We start from the raw sequence: 21,972 nt of genomic DNA on the forward strand, positions 1-21,972 counted from the left end.
ATCATATCTGAATTTTTTCAAGTGGAACGAGGGTGGCTCATTAGCATATTTGGAAAAAGCATTTTTTACGAATAATTTGATACCACACACTTGGTATTTCGAGTCAAATTGTCGTTATGAATCGTATGTTGCAATTTCAAATAAAACCTATTTGAAAATGTCAAAAGTTGACATATGATATGTCATTTCTAATCAGAGTGTCATTATCTATCGAATAAAATAAAAAAATGTCGGTGGTTTCATTTAAAAATCAAAGGTTGTAGCCATTTCCGGTGAAACTGGAAGTGACAGAAAAAAAATTGAATACGTCGATCAATCCTGATTTATGTCATTTATTAATATACCAAATCTCGATCTTTTATCAAAAGAATAAAAAAGTTATAGAGGTGAGCCACTTTTGAGACGAACCCGATATAAGAAATGTCTTCGAATCGAAACTATACTAGTAGGTGTTTACTATAAATAGTCTGAACTTACTTTGCTGTAAATGTCGTGATCTTAAAACATACAAGTCAGTGTTTAAGTCATTTTTCTTATTTTTTTTATGGAACACCCTGTATATTATTTGTTTATCAGATGGAGAATTAAAAAATAGACATTTTTTGTATTTAAAGCATTTTCAAATTTTTAACGATTTCGCAGATATATTCGCGGTATTATATTACATATTATATGGCATTTTCTACAGTAATATTGGTAATATTTTTAATATTTTATCAAATCCAACTAAAATGATTTTTCCCTGGTATTTTACCGATAAAGCAATCATAATACCACGAATATCTCCGTAACCCTTAAAGATTTTGACATACTTTAAATACAAAAAATATTTGTTTTTTATTTCTCCATTTAATAAAAAATAATATACAGGGTGTTCCATTTAAAAAAACAAAGAAAATTATTTTACAGTTTAGAAAGTTTGATATCGAACTTTGAACACCCTGTATGATTTAAGTTTACGATTTTTATAATAAAGTAAGTACAGACCAACTATAGTAAGTACCTAGTTTTGATTTCAGGACACTTCTTATAATTTTAATAATTTAAAAGAAAACTGAAACATATATTTTTTTCCTTTATTTATTTATCTCTGAGATTATAAAAACAAATTTAATAAAATCTTAGAACTATGTAAAGTGATCAGAAAGTAAATCAAAATGCAATAATATACAGAGTGTTCAATATAAAAAAATCCCGATCCACTCATACTATTCTGAAGCACCCTGTAGATGTTAAAATATTTTTCTGAAATACATCCTAGTACATACTATAGATTTACACTTAAACAAAATTCTCAAATTTTTTATTCTAAGAACTATAGATGCCCGACGCACTTTTGCCGGACCCTTATAGTCCCTATTGATCACTGAAAATTAAGATGCTCGTTTTATTCACAAGGAAGTTACAGGAGGTTTAAAAGTACCTAAGTTTCTTCGAGAAAATAATGGTACTGATGTGCTGAACTGTCAGATAGAGTGAGACATTTTCTACAAGAAAAACGACATAAATTTGTGAAAAAAAATGACACAAGATTTATTTAAACAAGTTTCAATGTACCTAAGTCTATATATAGATATTTGAAGTGCTTACTATGTTAATTGTGTATAACATATATTCCATAAATCGATGTAAGCATGAAAAAACTACTTTTGTTAAACAAATTATTTAATCAATTTAAAATGTAATCTACAAACTATCTGCTTTTGAATTTTAAGTACAAAATTCAGATATTACCAAACATTTACTTTATCACTGCTTTTTTCATTCAAGCCGTTCTATAGTTATTTGTTTACTTCAATTAAATTTATCTCTCGTTTCAAAATAATGACCAGTGATGACCAGTACCAGTACGGAAAAATGAACCGACCAAACAACATGGACAAGTTAGTTTTCATATTATTATTTATATTTCCTGTACTATATGGATATCCCGATAAAGAAGGTGAGTTTAATAACCTTTAATTATTTAATAATTCGTTTAAGGGTTTTCGTACAATTTTTTTTCGAATTTTTGAAAAATCGTTTATTTATGTTTAGGGTGTCCCATTTTCGTGTGTTTAAAAGATCGCGCACACTATACCTGCACGGACCGGCACGGACCAGACCAGTAAAATCTACCGGTGAAGGTGACCGTGTTATTTAATAGAGTAGAGCACAGTACCCCAGTACCAGCACGTACCGCCACAAGCCACGACCGTCAAAACAGGTCGTGTCGGTCAGGGACAAATATGACCAGCAATATTTATGCCTGGTCGTGCTGGTCCGACCTAATGTGCGCACCGGCGAACCAGCACACCTCCACAAACATGCAAATATTGAAGGGTTTGTCAGTATTTCGAGTACGCTAGCTGGTTCAAGTCGCATGATGTAGGTTAGATTTCGTTTATTTTTGTTCGAACCTTTAAATCGTTTTAAATATGAATGAAGAAAAGCTTATTTTACTGGTACAAAAGTATCCAGAGCTGTGCGATACGAGCCAAGCATTTTATATATAGAGACCAAGAAAGAAAAGATGCGATATGGGAGTCGATAGCAAAAAAAAATAATCAAATTTGATTTGTGACATTCGAAAATATTGGAAAAACTTTTCTTCGAATCTTTTAATTCAGGAAACAAATGATGAAATTCGCCATATTGCTTTCTCTTTTTGATTTATAGGGTGAACCCAAAATCTTCTTTTTCTTAGCTTTCTTCTCTTCCTCCTCCTCTTCTTCACACAACATGGCTAAAATAATAATTTCTTCCTCTGAACTACTCATTTTCAATACTTCTATGTTGCACGCTCTAGTAGTTGAGCCTTGACAACTGTACTTTTTTCGAAACTCTCGCTTATGTTGCTGGTCTGTGGCGGTAAAGTGTGCGATGTCATGCAGGATGCAGGTTTGTGCTGTGCTGGTCCGTACTGGTCCGTGTAGGTATAGTGTGCGCGATCTTTTATGGGATACAATGATGGGGTTTTCACATAATTGTGCTATTTTTTAAAATACAGATTTGTCCTAGCCCTCTTAGTTCCTGAAATACAGGGCGAAATTGAGATTGTAGCATTTTCCGACGCCCCTTGCATCTAGGTTATCCTATAACTTATCGAAAAGGTGAAAACTAAGTTCCGTAGAGTTTTTCACATAGAAACTTGTGGCATAGCTATTTTTTCGCTGGAAGCTGTCATTTTCGAAATATTAGGCAAACTTATGTTTTTTTTAATGGGACACCCTTTATACATCTTTTTTATTTGCCTTGTTATAATCTTTCTAAAAATATACTATACTCAACACTTATGTTCATAAGCAAGGTAAAAATGCAGTTTTTAACTTTTTAACATAAATAAACCTAGTAGATATAAAAGATTATTATTATTTTATTTTAATTTAAACAGAAATTTTGCGTGAAATTAATAAAGAGACCAAAGAACTACTTTTCGCTGACAACATCCCTAGAAAACTTATTGATATGGTCAAAGGAATTAAAAATATTAAGGATAAAACGATCAGATCAGAGATGGTTTGTAGAACATGCGAACAAGTAATCGATAATGTAATAGATTTGAGAAAAAGCGAAGCAACCAAGGATGTGATGGTCGATTATTTGAATAAACTGTGCAGAGCATACACCGATAATAGTCCAGATGCTTGCAAGGGATACGTTAATATCGATATCGTAAGTATACATGGTGTCTCATAAAAAAGTACAAGTATTTTAACTAGTAGTCTGTTCAACAACAAAATCCTTGACAGTGATAAGACAGTGATAGATGTGTCTGTCATTTTAATTTCAAAGTAGTTTATTTTATTTTATAAAGAAATAAGTTGGTACAATTGGAAAGCAGGAAGCTATATATTAAAAATTTAAGTGACATTTTTTTATTACTGTTTTTTAGGATTCAGTGCTATTTATTATAGATCACAAAAAGGACTTTACACCTGCTAGATTTTGCGCTATTCGACTACAGCACTACCAATGTGTAGATCCAGATGCAGATCCGTGGACAATTCCTCTACCACCACCCCCATCAATTACTAACCCATCTGTTCATCCTGTGGTAAGTTAAATCAGAGATATAAAAGTTATGATCAATAGATCTCCTACAACAAATAATTTTGATGGAACAAAAAAACATCATAATCTTCCGATTTCCACTAATTGAAGTAGCTAAAATCATCAATAAAATCTGGTGCTGTGAACTATATACAGGGTGTCTCAGGCTGAGCGTGCATTAAAAGTTTCTAAAGAACTACAATATCTAGGTCGAGTTTTTGCATATCATTGTTTCACAACGAGATCTATCGATTAAAAATATTTTCAACATGACGGCACTTCCGGAAGTACCGGAAGTTGACAGGAACTTTCTTATTTCAAATGGGTGCTCCCGTTTTTTTATTACATAGTTAAATTCTCTGTATAATTTTATGAATTTTGATATTAAACACTCTATACCTAACATCAACCGTTTTTGAGAAAAAAATTATTTAAAACTTTTGGACGAACAAAACTGCCTGTCAAAAAAATGTGTATAGCCTAAATGTCAACTTTCGTGATTATCACAGCCCCTGTGACATAAAGAGAAGACCTGTGGTTATCTATTTCAAAAATTAAATTGTTCGTTTAAAATGTCATATAATAACCGAACGCAGCTGTCATTTTTTTTGGCCGTATTTTATCTGGATTTTTGTCAAAGTCAAACGTTAAAGCACTTAGCAAAACATAGACACCCAAAATCTCATTCAAGTCGGAGTCGGAATAACGGTTCTTAAAATATCTGGAAAAATGTGTTTATTTTTTTAAAGTTTAATGCCCTCTAGCGAACAAACGAGGCACTTTTGTTTGTATAGAGGTAAATCGTGTCCAATGATTATTTTGATTCCAAAAATACGTAGTAGTTCTATGACACCCTGTATAAAAGTTCAGTAGGTAGTTTTAGTTGATATAAATTCATTTTTTGTATTGTTTATATAATTATTTTTGTTTCCAGAATGGTACAAAGGAGATGCAGGTTCTTCATTTAACAGACATTCACTACGACCCTTTGTATAAACCTGGTAGTAATGCAAAATGCGCTGATCCTCTGTGTTGCGATAGTGGTACTCCAGCCAACCCTGAAGACGCAGCTGGTTTTTGGGGTGATTATAACGTTTGCGACACTCCACTGCATTCCATCGATGATTTGTTTAGTAGAATCAAAGAAAAACATGTAAATATGCTTTATTTTTATGGTCAAGACTTGTTACATGATTCTTTTCTAGAAGAACTTGGATTTGATATATTTCACTGGAGATATTATTAGTCACAGGTCTTGGAGTACTTCCATCCAGGAAAATCGGGAGGCTATTAGATTGGTTTTGCAATATTTCGCTAAAACTTTCCCAAACACAACTGTTTTTCCGATATTAGGCAATCACGAATCTCATCCAAGTGACTAGTAAGTATCTAATATTAGAATCAGTTTTATAGGCTTCAGTCGGTAGTTTAATCTTTAGATTATACTTAAGTTTTGCCGCAAGACATAACCCTCGATATTAACCTGAAACCTAAAAAAGCATCATCATCTTCAGCTTATTCAACTATTGCCAATTATGGTGTAGCCTGCCTCAGATATTTAGATAGGTAGTCTCTTTATATTTTTTTATCAATAACAAGGGACCGTCCTCTGCCGGAAACACTGCGACCTGTGAGGTCTATTGTGTTTGTCCCCTTTCTATATCTGCGCCCGTTCTCCTATCCCTGTACCCTGCACCAACTTATGCAGGTCCTTGATAGGATGGGAACATAGTTCCTCCGGTTCTAGCCTAACATTCCCAAATAAAAATTGTCATTGGCGATCAAGAGCCTCGCAGTGACATGTTATGTGCTCCGTTGTTTCAGGATCTTTATCGCAGAGGCTGCAGCAAAGACTTCCTTGATACAAGTTGAGCTTGTTCAGGTAACACTTAACGGCCATGTGTCCTATCAAGAAACCTGTTGTGCTTCTTTGTAGTTGGGCCCATTGTTGTCTATTGTTGGGTATGCAGACCCAAGTTATCTCCGCTAATTTCCTAATATCATGCTCCCATCTCAAGTTTGGGTTTCTCCTAAGTCTCTTAGTCTTCCTCGTCGGTATCATGCTGTAATTTTTGTGGTCCATCTGTTTCATGTCATGACATCTGTGATGACATCTCTTACCTGGGTCTTTTGTTTTATCCACTCTATTCTTTTAGGTCTTTCTTGGTTATTCCCAGCATATTTCGTTCCATTGAGCTTTATGTGACCTGCAATTTCCTCATAATGTCCGTTTTAAGTTTTCAGATAGTTTAGATAAAGTGGCATTTTAGATTTGAATATGATTGAGTTTTTTCCGTAAGTACTCTATGTTAACTTAATTTTTCTGTTGATTTCTGGTAGTAGATATCCCGATCTGTGTATTACTTCTTCCAAACATATATATTCTTCTACTATTTCCAGTGTTGTGTTATTTATTAGAATGTTTTTTCTGTCTACTAGTTCGTTGTACATTACTTTAGTTTTTGCTAAATACATTTTGAGACCTACTTTATTGCTGGCTGTATTTACTTCGTACACTAATGCTTGTAGTTCTTCAGGACTATTGGCAAGTAGGAATATGTCATCAGCGAATCTTGGATGGTTAAGATATTCTCCATTTATTATTAATCCTTTGTTGTGTGTTTTACTCCAGCTGTGGGGATATCGCGTCTCCCTCTCGTATTCCTTTACCAATTGGGAACTCCGGGATTGTTTTATATAGCATTGCTCTTTCTATCGACGAGACTTTCTATAGGCCTGTCGATACTTTGTTTCGCCTTCCAAAGTATATAAAGGCTATGGCTATATATAATTGAAACCACTAATTTATTCCACTAATGTCGACGTTCTGAATGAAGCTTAATTGCAATTTACTAATAAAGAATTGTTTTTATTATAATTCTCTATTTCTATAGTTTTTCTCCGGAAGTAACTCTAACCACCAACGTTACAACAGAGTGGATCTTTGATCTGGTAGCTCAAGAATGGTCAAAATGGCTACCAAACGACACTCAATCTACTATCAAACATGGCGGATTTTATACAGCACTGGTTAGACCAGGTTTTAGAATTGTTGCACTAAACAGTAACGTTTGTTTCACCACTAATTTGTAAGTAACCCCGAAAAAAACAAGAAGAATATTAAAAATGTAAATTTTTAGGTGGTTGTTATATCAAGACAAAGATCCTTTTGATCAACTTCTTTGGTTGGTTCAAGTTTTAGCTTTGGCTGAAAAAAACGGTGAAAAAGTACATTTGCTGTCGCATGTTCCTCCTGGTGAAGAATCATGTCATAAACAATGGAGTAACCAATTTAAAAAAATAATTCTTAGGTATTTGAAAAGTAAAACGTACCTATTTAATAATACAGCACAAAAAATTTGACTTATAGTCTAAGAGAAAGTATTATGTAAGTAAGCTGGCCCTTTGATATATCTTTTACTATGCCCTCTGCAACAGCATGCGGCCGATCTGGCTGCCGATACCCGTTGCGTTCACTACTGCGCATCGGAAGAAGATCCTATACAGGGTCCAGCAATAGTGCTTCGGGCATCTGTAGCTCCTAGAATAAAAAACTTGAGAATTTTGTTTAAGTGCAAACCTAAAGTATGTACCAGGATGTATTTCAGGAAAATATTTTAATTTCTATAGGGTGGCTCAAAAAAGTGTTAGTGGACCTGGATGATTTTTTTTAAATGGAACACCCTGTATATTATTGCATTTTTGGCTTTCTTTCAGATCACTTTACATAACTCTAAGATATGAATAAATAAATTTCGATAGTTTCGGAGATATTAAAAAATAAATCAAAAATATATATTTTTCAGCCCTTCTTAAAAAAATTATTAAAAATACAAGATCTGTTCTGAAATCAAGACTATTTTAGGTATTTACTTTAGATGGTCTGTACTTACTTTGTTATAAATATGAAAATCGTAAATCATACAGGATGTTCAAAATTCTACGCCAAACTTTCTAAAATATAAAATAATTGTTCTTCGTTTTTTTAAATGGAACACCCTGTATATTTACTTTTTCAATAGACGGAGAATTAAAAAATGAACATTTTTTGTATTTAGAGTATTTCAAAAATTTTAACGGTTTCGCAGATATTTGCGGTTTTATATTTCATATGGCATTTTCCACAGTAAATTTTTATCAAAGCCACACCCAATGATTTTTCTCTCGTATTTTACCATTGACAGCACCATATGAAATAATACTGCGTGTATCTGCGAAACCGTTAAAAATTTTGAAATACTCTAAATACAAAAAATGTTCATTTTTTAACTCTCGATCTAATAAAAAGATAATATACAGGGTGTTCCATTTAAAAAAACAAAGAAAAAATATTTTATATCTTAGAAAGTTTGGCGTAGAATATTGAACATCCTGTATGATTTACGATTACCATATTTATAGCAAAGTAAGAACAGACCATCTAAAGTAAATACCTAATATACTTTTGATTTCAGAACAGTTCCTGTATTTTTAATATTTTTTTTAAGAAGGGCTGAAAAATATATATTTTTGATTTATTTTTTAATATCTCTGAAACTATCGAAATATATTTATTCATATCTTAGGGTTATGTAAAGTGATCTGAAAGGAAGCCAAAAATGCAATAATATACAGGGTCTTCCATTTAAAAAAAATCATCCAGGTCCACTGACACTTTTTTGAGCCACCCTATAGAAGTTTACATATTTTCCTGAAATACATCCTGGTACATACTTTAGATTTGCACTTAAACAAAACTCTCAAGTTTTTTATTCTAGGAGCTACAGATGCCCGACGCACTATTGCCGGACCCTATATATATTTTTTATTTAGTCGGTTAAAGTATTGGTTCTAATATTGAATATAAATCGAATAAATCCCCATAGCGCAGCGCGTGGAGTTCCGACTACGAACCGAAGATAGACCCGGTTTGAGACCGGGTCAGGGCAAAAACTTTTTTATTTTATTTTCGTTTATATTCTGATAGTAAAGTATTAATTATTTTTTTTTTGAATCACCAGAATTATGGGGGGAGGCCAAGTTCATCTCGCTTTTAAAAATTAACCACGGCATTTGTTGACATGAGATACAAAACAAAATGCTCAAGAGACATGGTTCTGAGAGAAAAATAACGCTTTAGGAAAATTTGGTCACGAAATTATTGCACAGAATGTTTTAAAGTTAGGGCGTTTTCGAAAAAAAAATCCTTTGCTTTTTTGCATCTGAGTGTATTACTTTTATTTCGATCATAGTAGATTTTTTATATATTTTTTTAGGTTCGCTAAAACCATCACTGCTCAGTTCAATGGCCACACTCACATAGACGAGTTTCGACTGTTCCTAGACAATGAAGAACCTGTGAACGTGGCGTACAATGGTGCAAGTTTCACCACGTTTGTCGGTTATAATCCTAACTACAGGATATACCAAGTAGACAGCTCAGAACTGGTAAGCAGGGGCGCATAAACGGGAGGGGTAATGGAAGTAATTACCCCACCCAGAAAGAAATCTATAAAAACGTTAAAATGGTTTATTTTGGACATATTAAAATAAAATTGTCACAAAAGAAATTAATAATGCCAATCAAAATAGAAAATCCAGGCCAATTCAAATATTTTTTTCCGCAGTAACAATACCTTTCAGAGCAAATTAACTTAAACCTAGTACAGTTGCAGTATTAACACAGATTAGGTATCCTATAAGTATACAGATAAAAATATTGTCCCTAATTCGTGGTACCAAAATTGTTTTTTATGACGATGTGCAAACGAGTAAAATTTCCTATGCGCAAAAATAAACTCGCGTAAAATAACAATAAACAGCGTAATAGAGATATATCGCTAAACCGAATAGCGTGCATGGACGTTAATAAGGACAGGTGTTATTTCCTTTACGTGAGGTGGTATTAACTCTCTTCATTTACAGTTATCGGATCGAAAAGAATTCTGTTCGCGTCGCGCCCGCTATTTAAACTTAACCTAACTTTGAATTTAAAACTTTAAAATTGTTTTGTTTACTAGGTATTTTAAAACTAAAGGGCTAAAGTGCTTATTTCCAGTGCTTTATTGTTCAACGTCTGCCAGTGGGTTTAGGGCAACAAGCAGCAAATTCTCTTAGAAGGGCTAAGTCGTCATCTGCTGTAAACCGAAGCCTCTTTATAGGTTCTTTTTTAATATTGGAAGAGGTGGAATCCATATTTTGGGCCATATTTATTTAATTAAAACTAATCCCAGCTACTTAAATATCAAATTACCTAATAAAACTAAAGTAATAATTCAAAACAATTCAAACATAACCTAAAATAAAAGATCTCGCCAGCCGGCCCCGGTTGTCAAATACCCGCACATGCCCATTTAAGCAATTTTTAAACGTTATTTAGAAATAGCGCTTGGTGTAATTGATCCGCAAATTACGTCAGGCGGGAACGTTATTAGCGGGTGTTAAAAATTGACTCGCGCATATCGTAACCATGATAAGGTACGCGTAAATACTGCATGACGCTATTCGGTTTTCCGACATCTCTCTAATAACTGTGCCGGTCAGGCGCTGTGCACAATTTTAGAGGCCATAAGTGGGCATGCTATGTGCGCAAACAAGTAACCTAACCAAAACAATAAAGAAAAAACAAAGTTTATAATCTGTATGATCTGTGGTATTAAGTACTGCCACTAACCCTCCCAGAGTCGATCTTTAACCTTCAAAAATAGCTGAAAATCAACGCTGAATCTACATAGATTTTCCTACAAATGCTGAAATGTTCATAATTTTATGTATGCGCACTACATTTCTAATGCCTTGAAAATGTGTAAAAAATTGACAAAATGGAAATTTTTTCGATATTTTTCGATGGATACCAGGTGCGTGTCAAAAATAGCTCACCCCTATAACTTTTTGGTTTTTCAAGATAAAACTACGAGATTTGGTATGTTAGTACAATGCCTTCTATTAAAAGATCAGCCTGGGGGCGAGATTTATGACGTCACGCTAGTTAGATATAACGGATTAATAAATATGTTGTAGAATACATGGAAAACATAATTATTCCTCAGATTTTTGGTTTGTATTTTAAAAATGATATAGTTTAAATGAAATATACATAATATACAGTTAATAACTACAACATATATACCTATTTATAGTAATAAATACTTTGGCAAATAAACTATGAACCATACATATGCAGCAAATGTTTTACAATGTACAAATAATGTATAGGTACATAAGATAATGGGTAAAATGTAAATATATTTTAAATTTTGGGGTTTGAAAATCGATCTAATTTAACAAAAACATTGAATATCTACTAATAGTGATGTATTATTATTTGCATTCACAAAATTTATATGTATATTTTGCAAGTATCAATGTTCGAAAAATTATATTTACAAATAATACAATATTATCTAAAAAGGCGTCAGCGATGGCTATGAAATGAAGATCGCTGGCATTTTATATGTTAAATTATTCTAAAATTTTTGATTTTCTTGGGATTTTTAGGTTCAGGGAAAAACGCTGATTAAGTTTTTTCATTTGGGTTTTCATTATTTTTATTCGGTTTAAAAAAAACGTTTCCGGCTAACTATAGCCTTCACAGTGTTGTGTCATATGAGAAAAATAGTGTCGAATATAATCCAAAAAATTACATATACAATATAATTCACACCTCATAATGTTTACTGCAATTAATAAACTAATATAAACTTATCAAAAGATGACCACATATTTTTTTAAAATTATTATTCTTAACACTAAAATTATCTACATTGACTATGGAGTACGCAGTAAACATTATGTGCGTGGTGTGCATATTTTATATGCAATTTTTGGATTATATTCGACACTATTTTTTCATATGACACAACACTGATGGAGGCTATAATGTTAGCCGAACCGTTTTTTTTAAAACCAAATAAAAAATAATGAAAACCAAATGAAAAATCAATCAGCGTTTTCCCGAACCTAAATTCCAAGAAAATCAAAAAATTTAGAATATTTAGAATCAAGGTTCAAGAATATCAAATTTTCCAAGATTGTAAAATTCTAGTTAATTATTTTATGTGTACAGTTATTTAGGGAATGTCATCGATGTTCATTTCCAAGCCAACTAGACGCCGATTTTTTCGATGATACGGTATAATTCTTACGTAAAATGTAAATAACATTAGACCAATTAAAAACAAAGAAATATGAATTTCTTAGTATTTTTAGTAACACCTTTATTCTTAAAACTTAATTTTGTATTATGCAAATATACCAATTTTATTGTTATTTTATTCATATTGTATTCAGCCATCACTTAAATATTTGATATTAATTTGGTATTATAAATAATCAATACTATTCATTAAAAATTACTGAACAAATATATGTTATGCTTAACATACATTATATATTATCAAACAAAAACACATTCTTCTTTTAAACTGTATCAGTCTTGTCTTTACAAAAATCTTTTTAAAATTTGAACTCAAAATAATAATCTTTTTTTCATGATCTCTAATACACATATTCTTTTTTTTTTCCCTAGATCATAATACCTACTTACGTGTTTGAATCTATCGAAGCTGAACCAGCAACACTTGGAGTGGAGATTCCACAATATGAATAAAATAAACATAATTGTCCAGTTTTCATTAATACCATCATGGGAGAATATTATTTTTAAATTTATTAAAGATATTTTCAATAAAATTCTCTTGATTTATAACTCGTACCCACTTTTCTTGCTCTTCCGGACACTTTAGGCTGCCTAGTATAATAACTATCCTTAGTAACCATCCTTTCCACCAGGAACACAACAAAGATGAGGCATAGCACCAATAACACACTCCACTTAAGCTTTATTGATGAATTGTTAGAGTCTTAAAAACACACACAAAAATCACGATAAGTAAAAATGTATGGGCACTTTTAGGTTAAATCACTTGCACAACGTGTAATTTTTAAAATTTCTATTTTTTGGTGCGAAACCGAGAGTGACCATATATCTGGTAGTAGTTTATGTCACTTCAACACCAAAATAATTAGTTTTTTGCACTACAATAATAAATAATACCAAAAATCAAAGAGTTAAAACCAAAAATCAACCGACAAAATATGAAACGGAATCTAACCCAATATCTAAGTATGTACAGCTGATGAAGTAAACAAAAGTCCGCCCGTAGGCTGATCTTTTAATAGAAGGCATTGGTTAGTATATGACATAAATTAGGATTGATTGACGTATTCAATTGTTTTTGGTCACTTCCTGTTTCACCGGAAATTTAAAAAAGGCGTCCATTAATCCCAAAGAGACCTAGTTTATAAAAACAAAAGCCCAAGCAATAAAACTCCAAGTCTCGGGCTCAACATTTATTATAACAAGGTTAAATTGTTACACGTGTTTCGTTGTTCTTTCCTGCTAGATCTGATGATGCTCGTATGAGCGAAACACGTGTAACAATTTAACCTTGTCATAAATGTTGACACCGAGACTTAGAGTCTTATTGCTTTGACTTTTGTATTCACCGGAAGCATTTTTCCGTTTCCTCCGCTAGCCGTATATAGCGCAACCGATTGCGTTAAGCGCATAGCAAACGGACTCGAGACCTGAAACTCCGTTTACTAAGTGGTTAACGCAACCAATGCAAATGATATTATTATAATGAGTCATAATATTATTGTTATGACAGGTGGTCCTGCATATAGGTGATAAATTTAATAAATTAATAATAATGAGGTATTTTATTCTGGATTCCAAAAAAAGCAACATAATTGAGAGATAAATCTAATAGGTAACTTTTAACGTTTTATATGCTAAGATTGGCAAGGCAGTTCGGCAACACAGCTTTAAGACGTGGTTGATATGTCAATTTTTTTTTTTGAATAAATAGTGCTGAGTCGGTGGTTGGTTCCTTGTGAAACATTGTTGAAATATTAGAATTTTAATAAAACACGCTTTTAGATGTATCAAAAATAATTAAAAAGAGTAACTTAGTTAGGCATTTTTAAGAGTTCTTTAAAAACTAACCGTCGACTACATTTTAAGGATATATAATCTATTTGCTATGGTGGTGGATTTAAGGAGTTTACAATAGGGGTAATAAAAAATTTATTTAGAAATCCTTGTTGGTCGTTTACATTATTGTCGTTTTTAGCTGATGATTTAAATATTTCTAACTATTCTAGGTAATTTAAGCGTCTGCCTTTTGTTTCTCTATCTAATAACTTAATTGAGTTTTCATTAACTGTGTGACTATTTAAAATATCATGAGTTACTAGACCGGAACTTTGCTGGAGATTATTAATAGTTCTTATATGTTCTTTAATCCTTATATCTAAATTTCTACCTGTTTGACCTATACGTACATGGCATTACAATTATCGCAATCCACTCTATATAAATCAATGGATGGAATTATTATGATTTTCATTGTTGGAATAATATTTTTGTAATTTTATTTAATTGATTAATTGTCAAATTAAATTGTTTAAATCTTCATTCTTATAGTTTCGTTATAGTGTAGTGGTTACAAGTAATATTGAGTGTCCCATTTTCTGCGTCCTAAGTGACTACAAATAGAGCATACCTAGAAAGTTCATTGCAAGCGCTTCTTTGCATGGGTTGTGATGACCACTTAGTAAATGGAGTTTCAGGTCTCGAGTCCGTTTCCTATGCGATTACCGCAATCTCGGTTGCGGTAACCCTATAGGAAACGGAAAAATGCTCACCGGAAATGACTAAAAATTTTGATTTTTAAATGACACCCTCAGTATTTGTTTACTTTATTCGATAGAAAATGACACTTTGAATATAATGACATATCATATGTCAACTCTTGATATTTTTGCTTTAAAAAAATTGTATTGTAAATTTCAATCTACAGTGCCATGGCTGTGTTAGAAACACTAATTTTTATTCAAAGAGTCTTGAAAAAATAGATTTAATCGTCTAATGTTTTTCGTGTCTTGTCCTGGCATATCACAATTTTTTTCAAATAGAACGAATATTGGGAAAAAGCATTTTTTACGAATAATTTGGTACCACACGGTTGGTATTTCGAGTCAAATTATCGTTATGAACAGCACGTTACAATTTCAAATAAACTATATGAGAAAATATTGACATATGATATGTCATTCTACTCAGTGTCATTTTCTATCGAATAAAGTAAAAAAACGGTACCATTTAAAAATCAAAGTAGTTATTTCCGGTGAAACAGAAAGTGACCAAAAACAATTGAATACCTACGTCAATCAATCCTAATTTATGTCATATACTAACATACCAATCTCGTATTTTTATGTGAAAAAAAGTTAGAGGTGAGCCACTTTTGAAACACACCCGGTATAGTCATGAAAATAGGCGATTTTCGTCATTTTACCGATTTTATTAAAACTGCTGTTATTTACTAATTAAAAGGTGTATTATAAGAAAATATAGACCATTGTATTCTTACGAGAACAGTAATTGGTGTAGGGGACGTTTTAGCCTTCACAAATAGCTGAAAAAAGGGGGTCTAAAAAATTAATTTTCTCACAAATCCAAGGTATTGTACCTCAAAGTCCCAAAAATATCGAGAATTAGAGATTACAGAATCCCACTGCTGAATATTGATCGTAAGGTATGCAACTAATAATACATCAAGTCATTAATTTTCCCGCTTTATTTATTTATTTATTATTCAAATATTCACTATATGCACCCTCATTTTAATAAGAATTTTATTTTCAGACTGTAACAAACTATGATCACTATATCTACAACTTAACCAAAGCCAATGAAAACAGCAATGTACCTCCTCAGTGGTTCAAACTATACTCTTTCAAAGATGCTTACGGATTAGAAGATTTAAGTCTCAAAAGTCTAAAATCTCTGTTCATAAATATGAACACGAACAATTCTGACAACGCACTAGCCGAAAAATACTATAGATACAGGGGCAGAGAAAGTGATAGTTATCTAAAAGAAAAATGCGACGATAACTGTAAAAAAACAATAATCTGTTGTATTACTTCAGTTGAAACAAGTACAACTCTAAATTGTTAAAATAAAATACAAGTATATTAATCTTATATATTGATTTTACTTTTTTTTATTCGGCCATTTCAACATCATCGACAGTTAAATCATCCAACATCTCTTCCAACGTGATACGGGGTTCGTTAGGATCATAATTAACATCATTATCATCGACAGGAGTTGCTTTACTGTCTTTAAATATGTTCACATTCCTTCTTAGTTCCGGATCTTCCTCTAGATCGTCCATAAATTCATTAAAATCTCTGAAAATAAAACAGAAAAAATACTTTTTTATATAATACAAAGGAAAGAGAGTAGTCTTACTTTCCGTCGACGCTTCCTGTGTCTTCCTCCGCCAATCTCTTCAGTTTCCAAATCCTATGGCTTCTTTTTTTGTGAGCTCCATCACCAAAATGTTTTTTCACTAAGATAACGTCGGGTATGTTTTCTTTGTTTAGTTTGTCAAAGTTCGAATCGTTAACGTTACTTTCATCCAAATTATATCTAAAAATACTTATTTTACTGCATCATAGTGACATATATGCAGGGTGCAAGAACGGTAAACTTAATTGGGTTAACTGTTGTTCTTGTGCAGGGTGTACCGTTTTCGTGTTTTACAGGAAAAAAAATTAAAAATTTAATTGAAATTTAGAAATTTTCACTACATTTCAATGCAAAAACTCCCTATAACCCTTGTCTATAACCCTTCTATAACTATATTTCATATCAGTTAAACTTTTAGTTACGTAATCAAGGGCGCGATTTTTAAATTCATTGTTGCCAACTATGGACATATTCGGCGCCGTGCTGACTAACTGGAATTTAAATTTCGCGCTGGGGATTCGGGTGGTAGCTCTGCTGTCAAAAATGTCAAATTGCTACATTTATTTATTTATTTCCAGCACGGAGGAATAAGAGAGGGGAGGCGCTACAGCTGTTGGGAAAAGAGCCGCCCGCCATATTAGATTGTGGTCCTTTTTGTAATTTGTGCATTTTTCTCAAAATTTAATGTTTTTCATCGATAATTTGAGTGTTTTCTATTACAAAAACCTTAAAAACCATGGTGTTGTATCCTGTACGCAGAGTAAGAGCAGGAAAGGTATCGACTCGAAGAAACTCACCGGGGTAACATTTCAGAGATAACATAAACAGCGCGCAGGTCCGTAATGACCGAATTAACGAATGAACATTAATTAGTATTTTATGCCTATTTTAACTTTGGTGTAGTAATGCCAAGTAATTTGTTCATTGCGATACACACGATTGATATTACACAATGATTTTACATTAGCTCAAGGCAAATTTTAATCATTGTTTGTTTCTATTATTTGAAGTTTTACTTAATCAGGTCCTGTCCAAAGGGTCCACTTTTGGCCCCGCCCAAACAACGAAGTGAGACTGTTTTTATCCTACAGAAATACGTGTAGTAGCATCTCCCCTCTCTTATTCCTCCATGATTTCCTGACATTGTCATTTGTTTTGACACTTTAGTTTTGTATTACGAGTTTTTGGTTTAAATAATCATTAATAATTATTATTAAATATATTAAATAACATTGTTCTTTTTAGAACCTCTTTTAGTGCGAAGTGTACTACAAGGGAGCTTAAAAGCCGAAAAAAACTAATCGCAACTTTATTAGAATATTTTAAACGGAAAAGCGGTAGTAATGGCCCTTTATGAAGGTGAGTTTTGTTGATGTAAATAATAACTGTTTATATATTTATAACTAATTTATTTTTGTATCTTAAAATATTTTGATTAGAAGAAAATATATAATAGTGGGCAACGCTGTGCCGGTCAAGATTAATCACGTGACTAAAAGTTTATTTGGTATGAACTTTGAGGTATGAACTGTACCTTCGTGTGCTTCCGTAAAGCTTTATTTTTTAATACATACCCCATAACAGAGTCGCCAGGCTTCAATATATGGCCTAAGTGCGTTCTGGTATGTATAGTATTGTCATTAATTCCTAATTCTGAAGCTTTTACCAGCCAAATATCGGCCAAGATATGACGGTTCGATATATTCCCTTGGCCAGGAAAAAACTTCCTATCTTTATCCAGGATCGGTTCAATATCCATGACAACATACTCTACTAACTGTTTAGGATTAAATATCGCGTTGAATTGATTTCTCCAGTAAGTGTTGCTGTTGATTTCAGCAACTAAAAATAATCATCATCTACAGTGTTTCAAAAAACATGTGCCATTCCTCACATAAAAATAAGATTTATTTCTTATATCAACATATATAGGTCTGATTCTTTGGTTAAGTCTTCATTTGTTTCCATTTATTATAATTTTCTTCCAAGTGCTTTTAACAATTCTAACTAAATTTTGAGAGTAAGAATTACTCTGATATAAATGCAACATATTTTAATGATAACCAAGTGCCGACAGATTCACCAGGGACGTGCATATGGGTTATCACTGAAGTATTTTACTAAAAAAAATTGTGTGTGCACTATATTTGAAGTAAAATTTCAACAGCTATTAAATTGAAGGATTTGAAGGACATGTTTGAAAAAGTAATAAATTAAAAATTAATAAATAATTTGATTCACTTTAACAAAATTTGTATTAAAATGACCGTCTGTTCGTCTGTATTGTATAGTAATTGTCTATAGTATCTAATTAATAAATAATTTATAACACGGCTTTGAATTTTTACTCCCACCGCGCGTAAAGAAATTTCACTTCAAAAAACATGTGCGCCACTGGCTTTTTTCTCCTAATAGCACAGTTGTACAGGTCGTTTAATGCCGATAAAAGTTCTCTCTTGGTATTTTGTCGATTTCGGTCTCCTTGATGAGATAAACGCAATTTTATTAATTTAACATTAGCCTTAACATTAGTGTTATAAATTTTGATAAAATTTAATAATGAATTAGACTAAATAAATAATTTATTATTTTTAATTAATAAAATTGCGTTTATCTCATCAAGGAACCACACAATCTACACAATTTTTCTAACAGGAGAAAACAAGACAGTGGCGCACATGATTTTTTTAGAAAAATATTTCAGTGATAACTCCAGCCAACACGTCCCTGATAAATCTGTCAACACTTTTTTAGCATTAAAAGCACTTGAAGAAAATTATAATAAATTGAAAAAAAAAATTAACACTTAAACCCCCTGTAGCTACGAAACAAAGCAGAATTGGACCTATGTTGATATGAAAAATAAATCTATGAATTTTTACGTCAGGAATCTCCTTAAAAGACATGGCACGTTTTTTGAAACATCCTGTATACAGGGTGTCCAGGGTGTTTAGTTTTTGACATATTTAAAGATATTTAAAAATGCATAACCAAACCGAACCAAACCAAACTCAAAAGAGATGGCACGTTTTTTGAAACATCCTGTATACAGGGTGTCCAGGGTGTTTAATTTTTGACATATTTAAAAATATTTAAATATGCATGCTATAATAAAAAAAGTTTGTCAGCAGCCTGTACATTACCTTTCAGAATTAATTCTTGTGGTAGGTTTAAAGGTAGAGAAACAAACTTTATTAAAAAATTTGATTGCTTCCTTAAATGTATACAGGGATATGAAAAATTGACGGTTTATTCTAAGTATTTATTTTACATCAAAACTTCGTTATTTCAAATGCAACACTCTGTATTTTTTAAAATAAGTCAAAGCAGATTTAAAAGCTCTTTCAAAATATATTAGGGTGTCCTATACCTATCTGGCTCAGATTTTGAATAAAGAGCAATATTTCAATAAAATGGCAACCAAGAGGACTGTTGACAGTTGCTATTCTCAAAATCTAAATTAGTAACAGACTAAAAATTAGTATTAGGTATTTCTATTACCTAAATAAAGCCTTTTTAACGGCCAATTCGTTTACTTGATGCGATAGTGTGCTGTCTTTTTTTAACCAGAATATAATAGTCTAAGAAAAAGGAAAAAGTGCGCTCTAAGTTTCAAACAAATTTTTATTTATTACAAATTTAATTTGGTAATAGTTTCGCGCCAACTTTTATTGATTTCCCTGTACTTTTTCTCACTTGCCTTTTTTTACATTTAAATGTTTCTACTTACTTTGCCCACTTGTTGGATCAATTAAATGCAACGTATTTGTCACTCTGTACACTAGACAGAGTGGCGAAATGCCAGCCAATATTTGTGTCATTTTCTTTGAAAGACATACAACACTGTCTTTGGATATAGGAACGATTTCTACGCTAAACGTAAATTTGTAATTGTAGACATTGCTGTGAATATCGTGGGAAATAAGTTTTTTGGAATGCTGATATTTACAAGGTAAAACTGTAGTTAGGAAATCGACCATTTTCTTTGCGTGTGCTTCTGTGGCATAAAAGAAATCAATACCACCTAAAAGAACCTTAATTTTATTAAAACTAAATGTTAGATTAAATATAAACAGGCTTACCATGAATAGGCTTAATACCCAAGGTATTTTCGTGAGCTTTGTGTTTCAAAATTAATTGCTCCAAATAATAAAATGTCTTTTTGTTCTCTGCTTTTTGCCTCACTTGAACCGAAGCCTTCCAAAAATCTTTTGCTTCAGACCGATGACACTCGTCACACATCTGATGCGTTATGGTGTAAACCACTATAAATTCCTTCTGAAGCACTGCACCCATTACTTCACCATGAACAACTAACTTAACCTACAAAAAAAGTCAGTAAGAAAGGGATACATGATACAAAGAAAACATGCTTAGGACATTATTAATGGGAAGTAAGGTATATATTCCCAAACCATAATTTCCTCTACCCTTTATAGGTAACAACGATGAAATACAATAGAGATTTTGAGTAATAATAATATGAAATAAAAATGGACACTCATCTAACTACTCTAATAATGCATTTCCATCATGAATGTCGCATATAATTTACAAGGGAATAGTTCATCGACATCCCCTTCTACAATATTTTTCTGTCCCAGTAACTAAAGTTATTTTTTATGTTCCTTTTGATAAACAGATTCCCTTTTAGGTAGAACTAATGCTTGTTGTGCTTCTTCAACTTTTATATTTTCTCCATTTTAATGGAAATGTACCTGAATGTGTACAACAACCATCAATTTATAAACAGGTCATTTCATACAATAGTGACATGGCACAAAGTTCCTACCAGCAGCATTAATACAATAATTATACTGATTAATAAATGCAACATTTATTTTGTTTTAAAATAGGACAAAATATATACTAAATTCAGTAAGCAATAAAATTGTCTATGTACTACGGGAATTATAAATTATAAGTGTTAATAACCTTGAGCAATTATTGTGTCTAGGGACAGAAACTTTGCCCTTGGCATTAACACCCTTATAACTCCCTTGATACATAAATATCTATAAAATTTACCTTAATTCTTTTAGAATGGGGCTCCGTCCAGACAAATCCCGCATCGACAAGTTTAAGCCTGTTAAGGCCTTTTAATTTTTTCAAGCATATCGATAGTAATTCTCTGGATTCTAAAGCACAGTGGATCCATTCGGACGGAGGGTGAAAGTATCTTTCGCAGCCTCGGCAAAAATAAAGGGATGCCTGTTCGGGAATTCCCTCTGTGATATTAACTTGATTCCTCAAGCAGCCTACGCACATATTGGCTGGATTGGGTTCGATCTCCAAGCCACACATACAACATCGTCTTGGAAAGAATATAATCAAAGAATATAATAGATGATTAAATTGTTATATTACTATTATTCTATAAAAGTAGAGATTTATACTTACATTAGGCGTATTTGTTCTTGCTGATCAAAGTTGATTGGTTCCATTATCACTTTTAATTAATCGAGAAAATTATGGTAATATGAAAAACGAAAACATGCCGTTCAAAAAAGTTGGGTTTGGTTGGGTTATATCAGGTCAGGTTGACAGCTGACCAGCTGAGGTTGACAGCACAGGTTGACAGTAATCAATGAAGCCAACACTACATTTAAAAAGTCTCAATAATTCTTCTATTGGCA

General features: G+C 32.2%; 2 protein-coding genes across 3 annotated transcripts; one reads left to right on the plus strand and one right to left on the minus strand.

Annotated features, from left to right (window-relative positions):
* Positions 1-1,693: 1,693 nt before the first annotated feature.
* Positions 1,694-16,065, plus strand: LOC115877547 (sphingomyelin phosphodiesterase-like). Of its 2 annotated transcripts, none has more exons than XM_030893787.1 (9): positions 1,694-1,942; positions 3,374-3,654; positions 3,875-4,036; positions 4,967-5,185; positions 5,238-5,413; positions 6,927-7,121; positions 7,173-7,343; positions 9,288-9,459; positions 15,725-16,065. In XM_030893787.1, the coding sequence occupies exons 1-9, from the start codon at positions 1,825-1,827 to the stop codon at positions 16,037-16,039; spliced, it is 1,809 nt and encodes a 602-aa protein (XP_030749647.1). In that variant the 5' UTR covers positions 1,694-1,824; the 3' UTR covers positions 16,040-16,065. The 2 variants fall into 2 exon arrangements, with proteins under 2 accessions (XP_030749647.1, XP_030749655.1); XM_030893795.1 differs by having other exon boundaries at positions 5,241-5,413.
* Positions 15,973-21,937, minus strand: LOC115877561 (60S ribosomal export protein NMD3). The gene is made up of 7 exons (XM_030893806.1): positions 21,737-21,937; positions 21,365-21,650; positions 20,419-20,659; positions 20,067-20,360; positions 17,911-18,178; positions 16,337-16,516; positions 15,973-16,275 (listed from the first exon to the last, which is right to left on the minus strand). The coding sequence occupies exons 1-7, from the start codon at positions 21,778-21,780 to the stop codon at positions 16,086-16,088; spliced, it is 1,503 nt and encodes a 500-aa protein (XP_030749666.1). The 5' UTR covers positions 21,781-21,937; the 3' UTR covers positions 15,973-16,085.
* Positions 21,938-21,972: the final 35 nt, after the last annotated feature.

This window comes from Sitophilus oryzae, unplaced genomic scaffold (genome assembly GCF_002938485.1).
Source record: "Sitophilus oryzae breed Bouriz unplaced genomic scaffold, Soryzae_2.0 scaffold_1060_pilon_pilon, whole genome shotgun sequence".
Taxonomy (NCBI): domain Eukaryota; kingdom Metazoa; phylum Arthropoda; class Insecta; order Coleoptera; family Curculionidae; genus Sitophilus; species Sitophilus oryzae.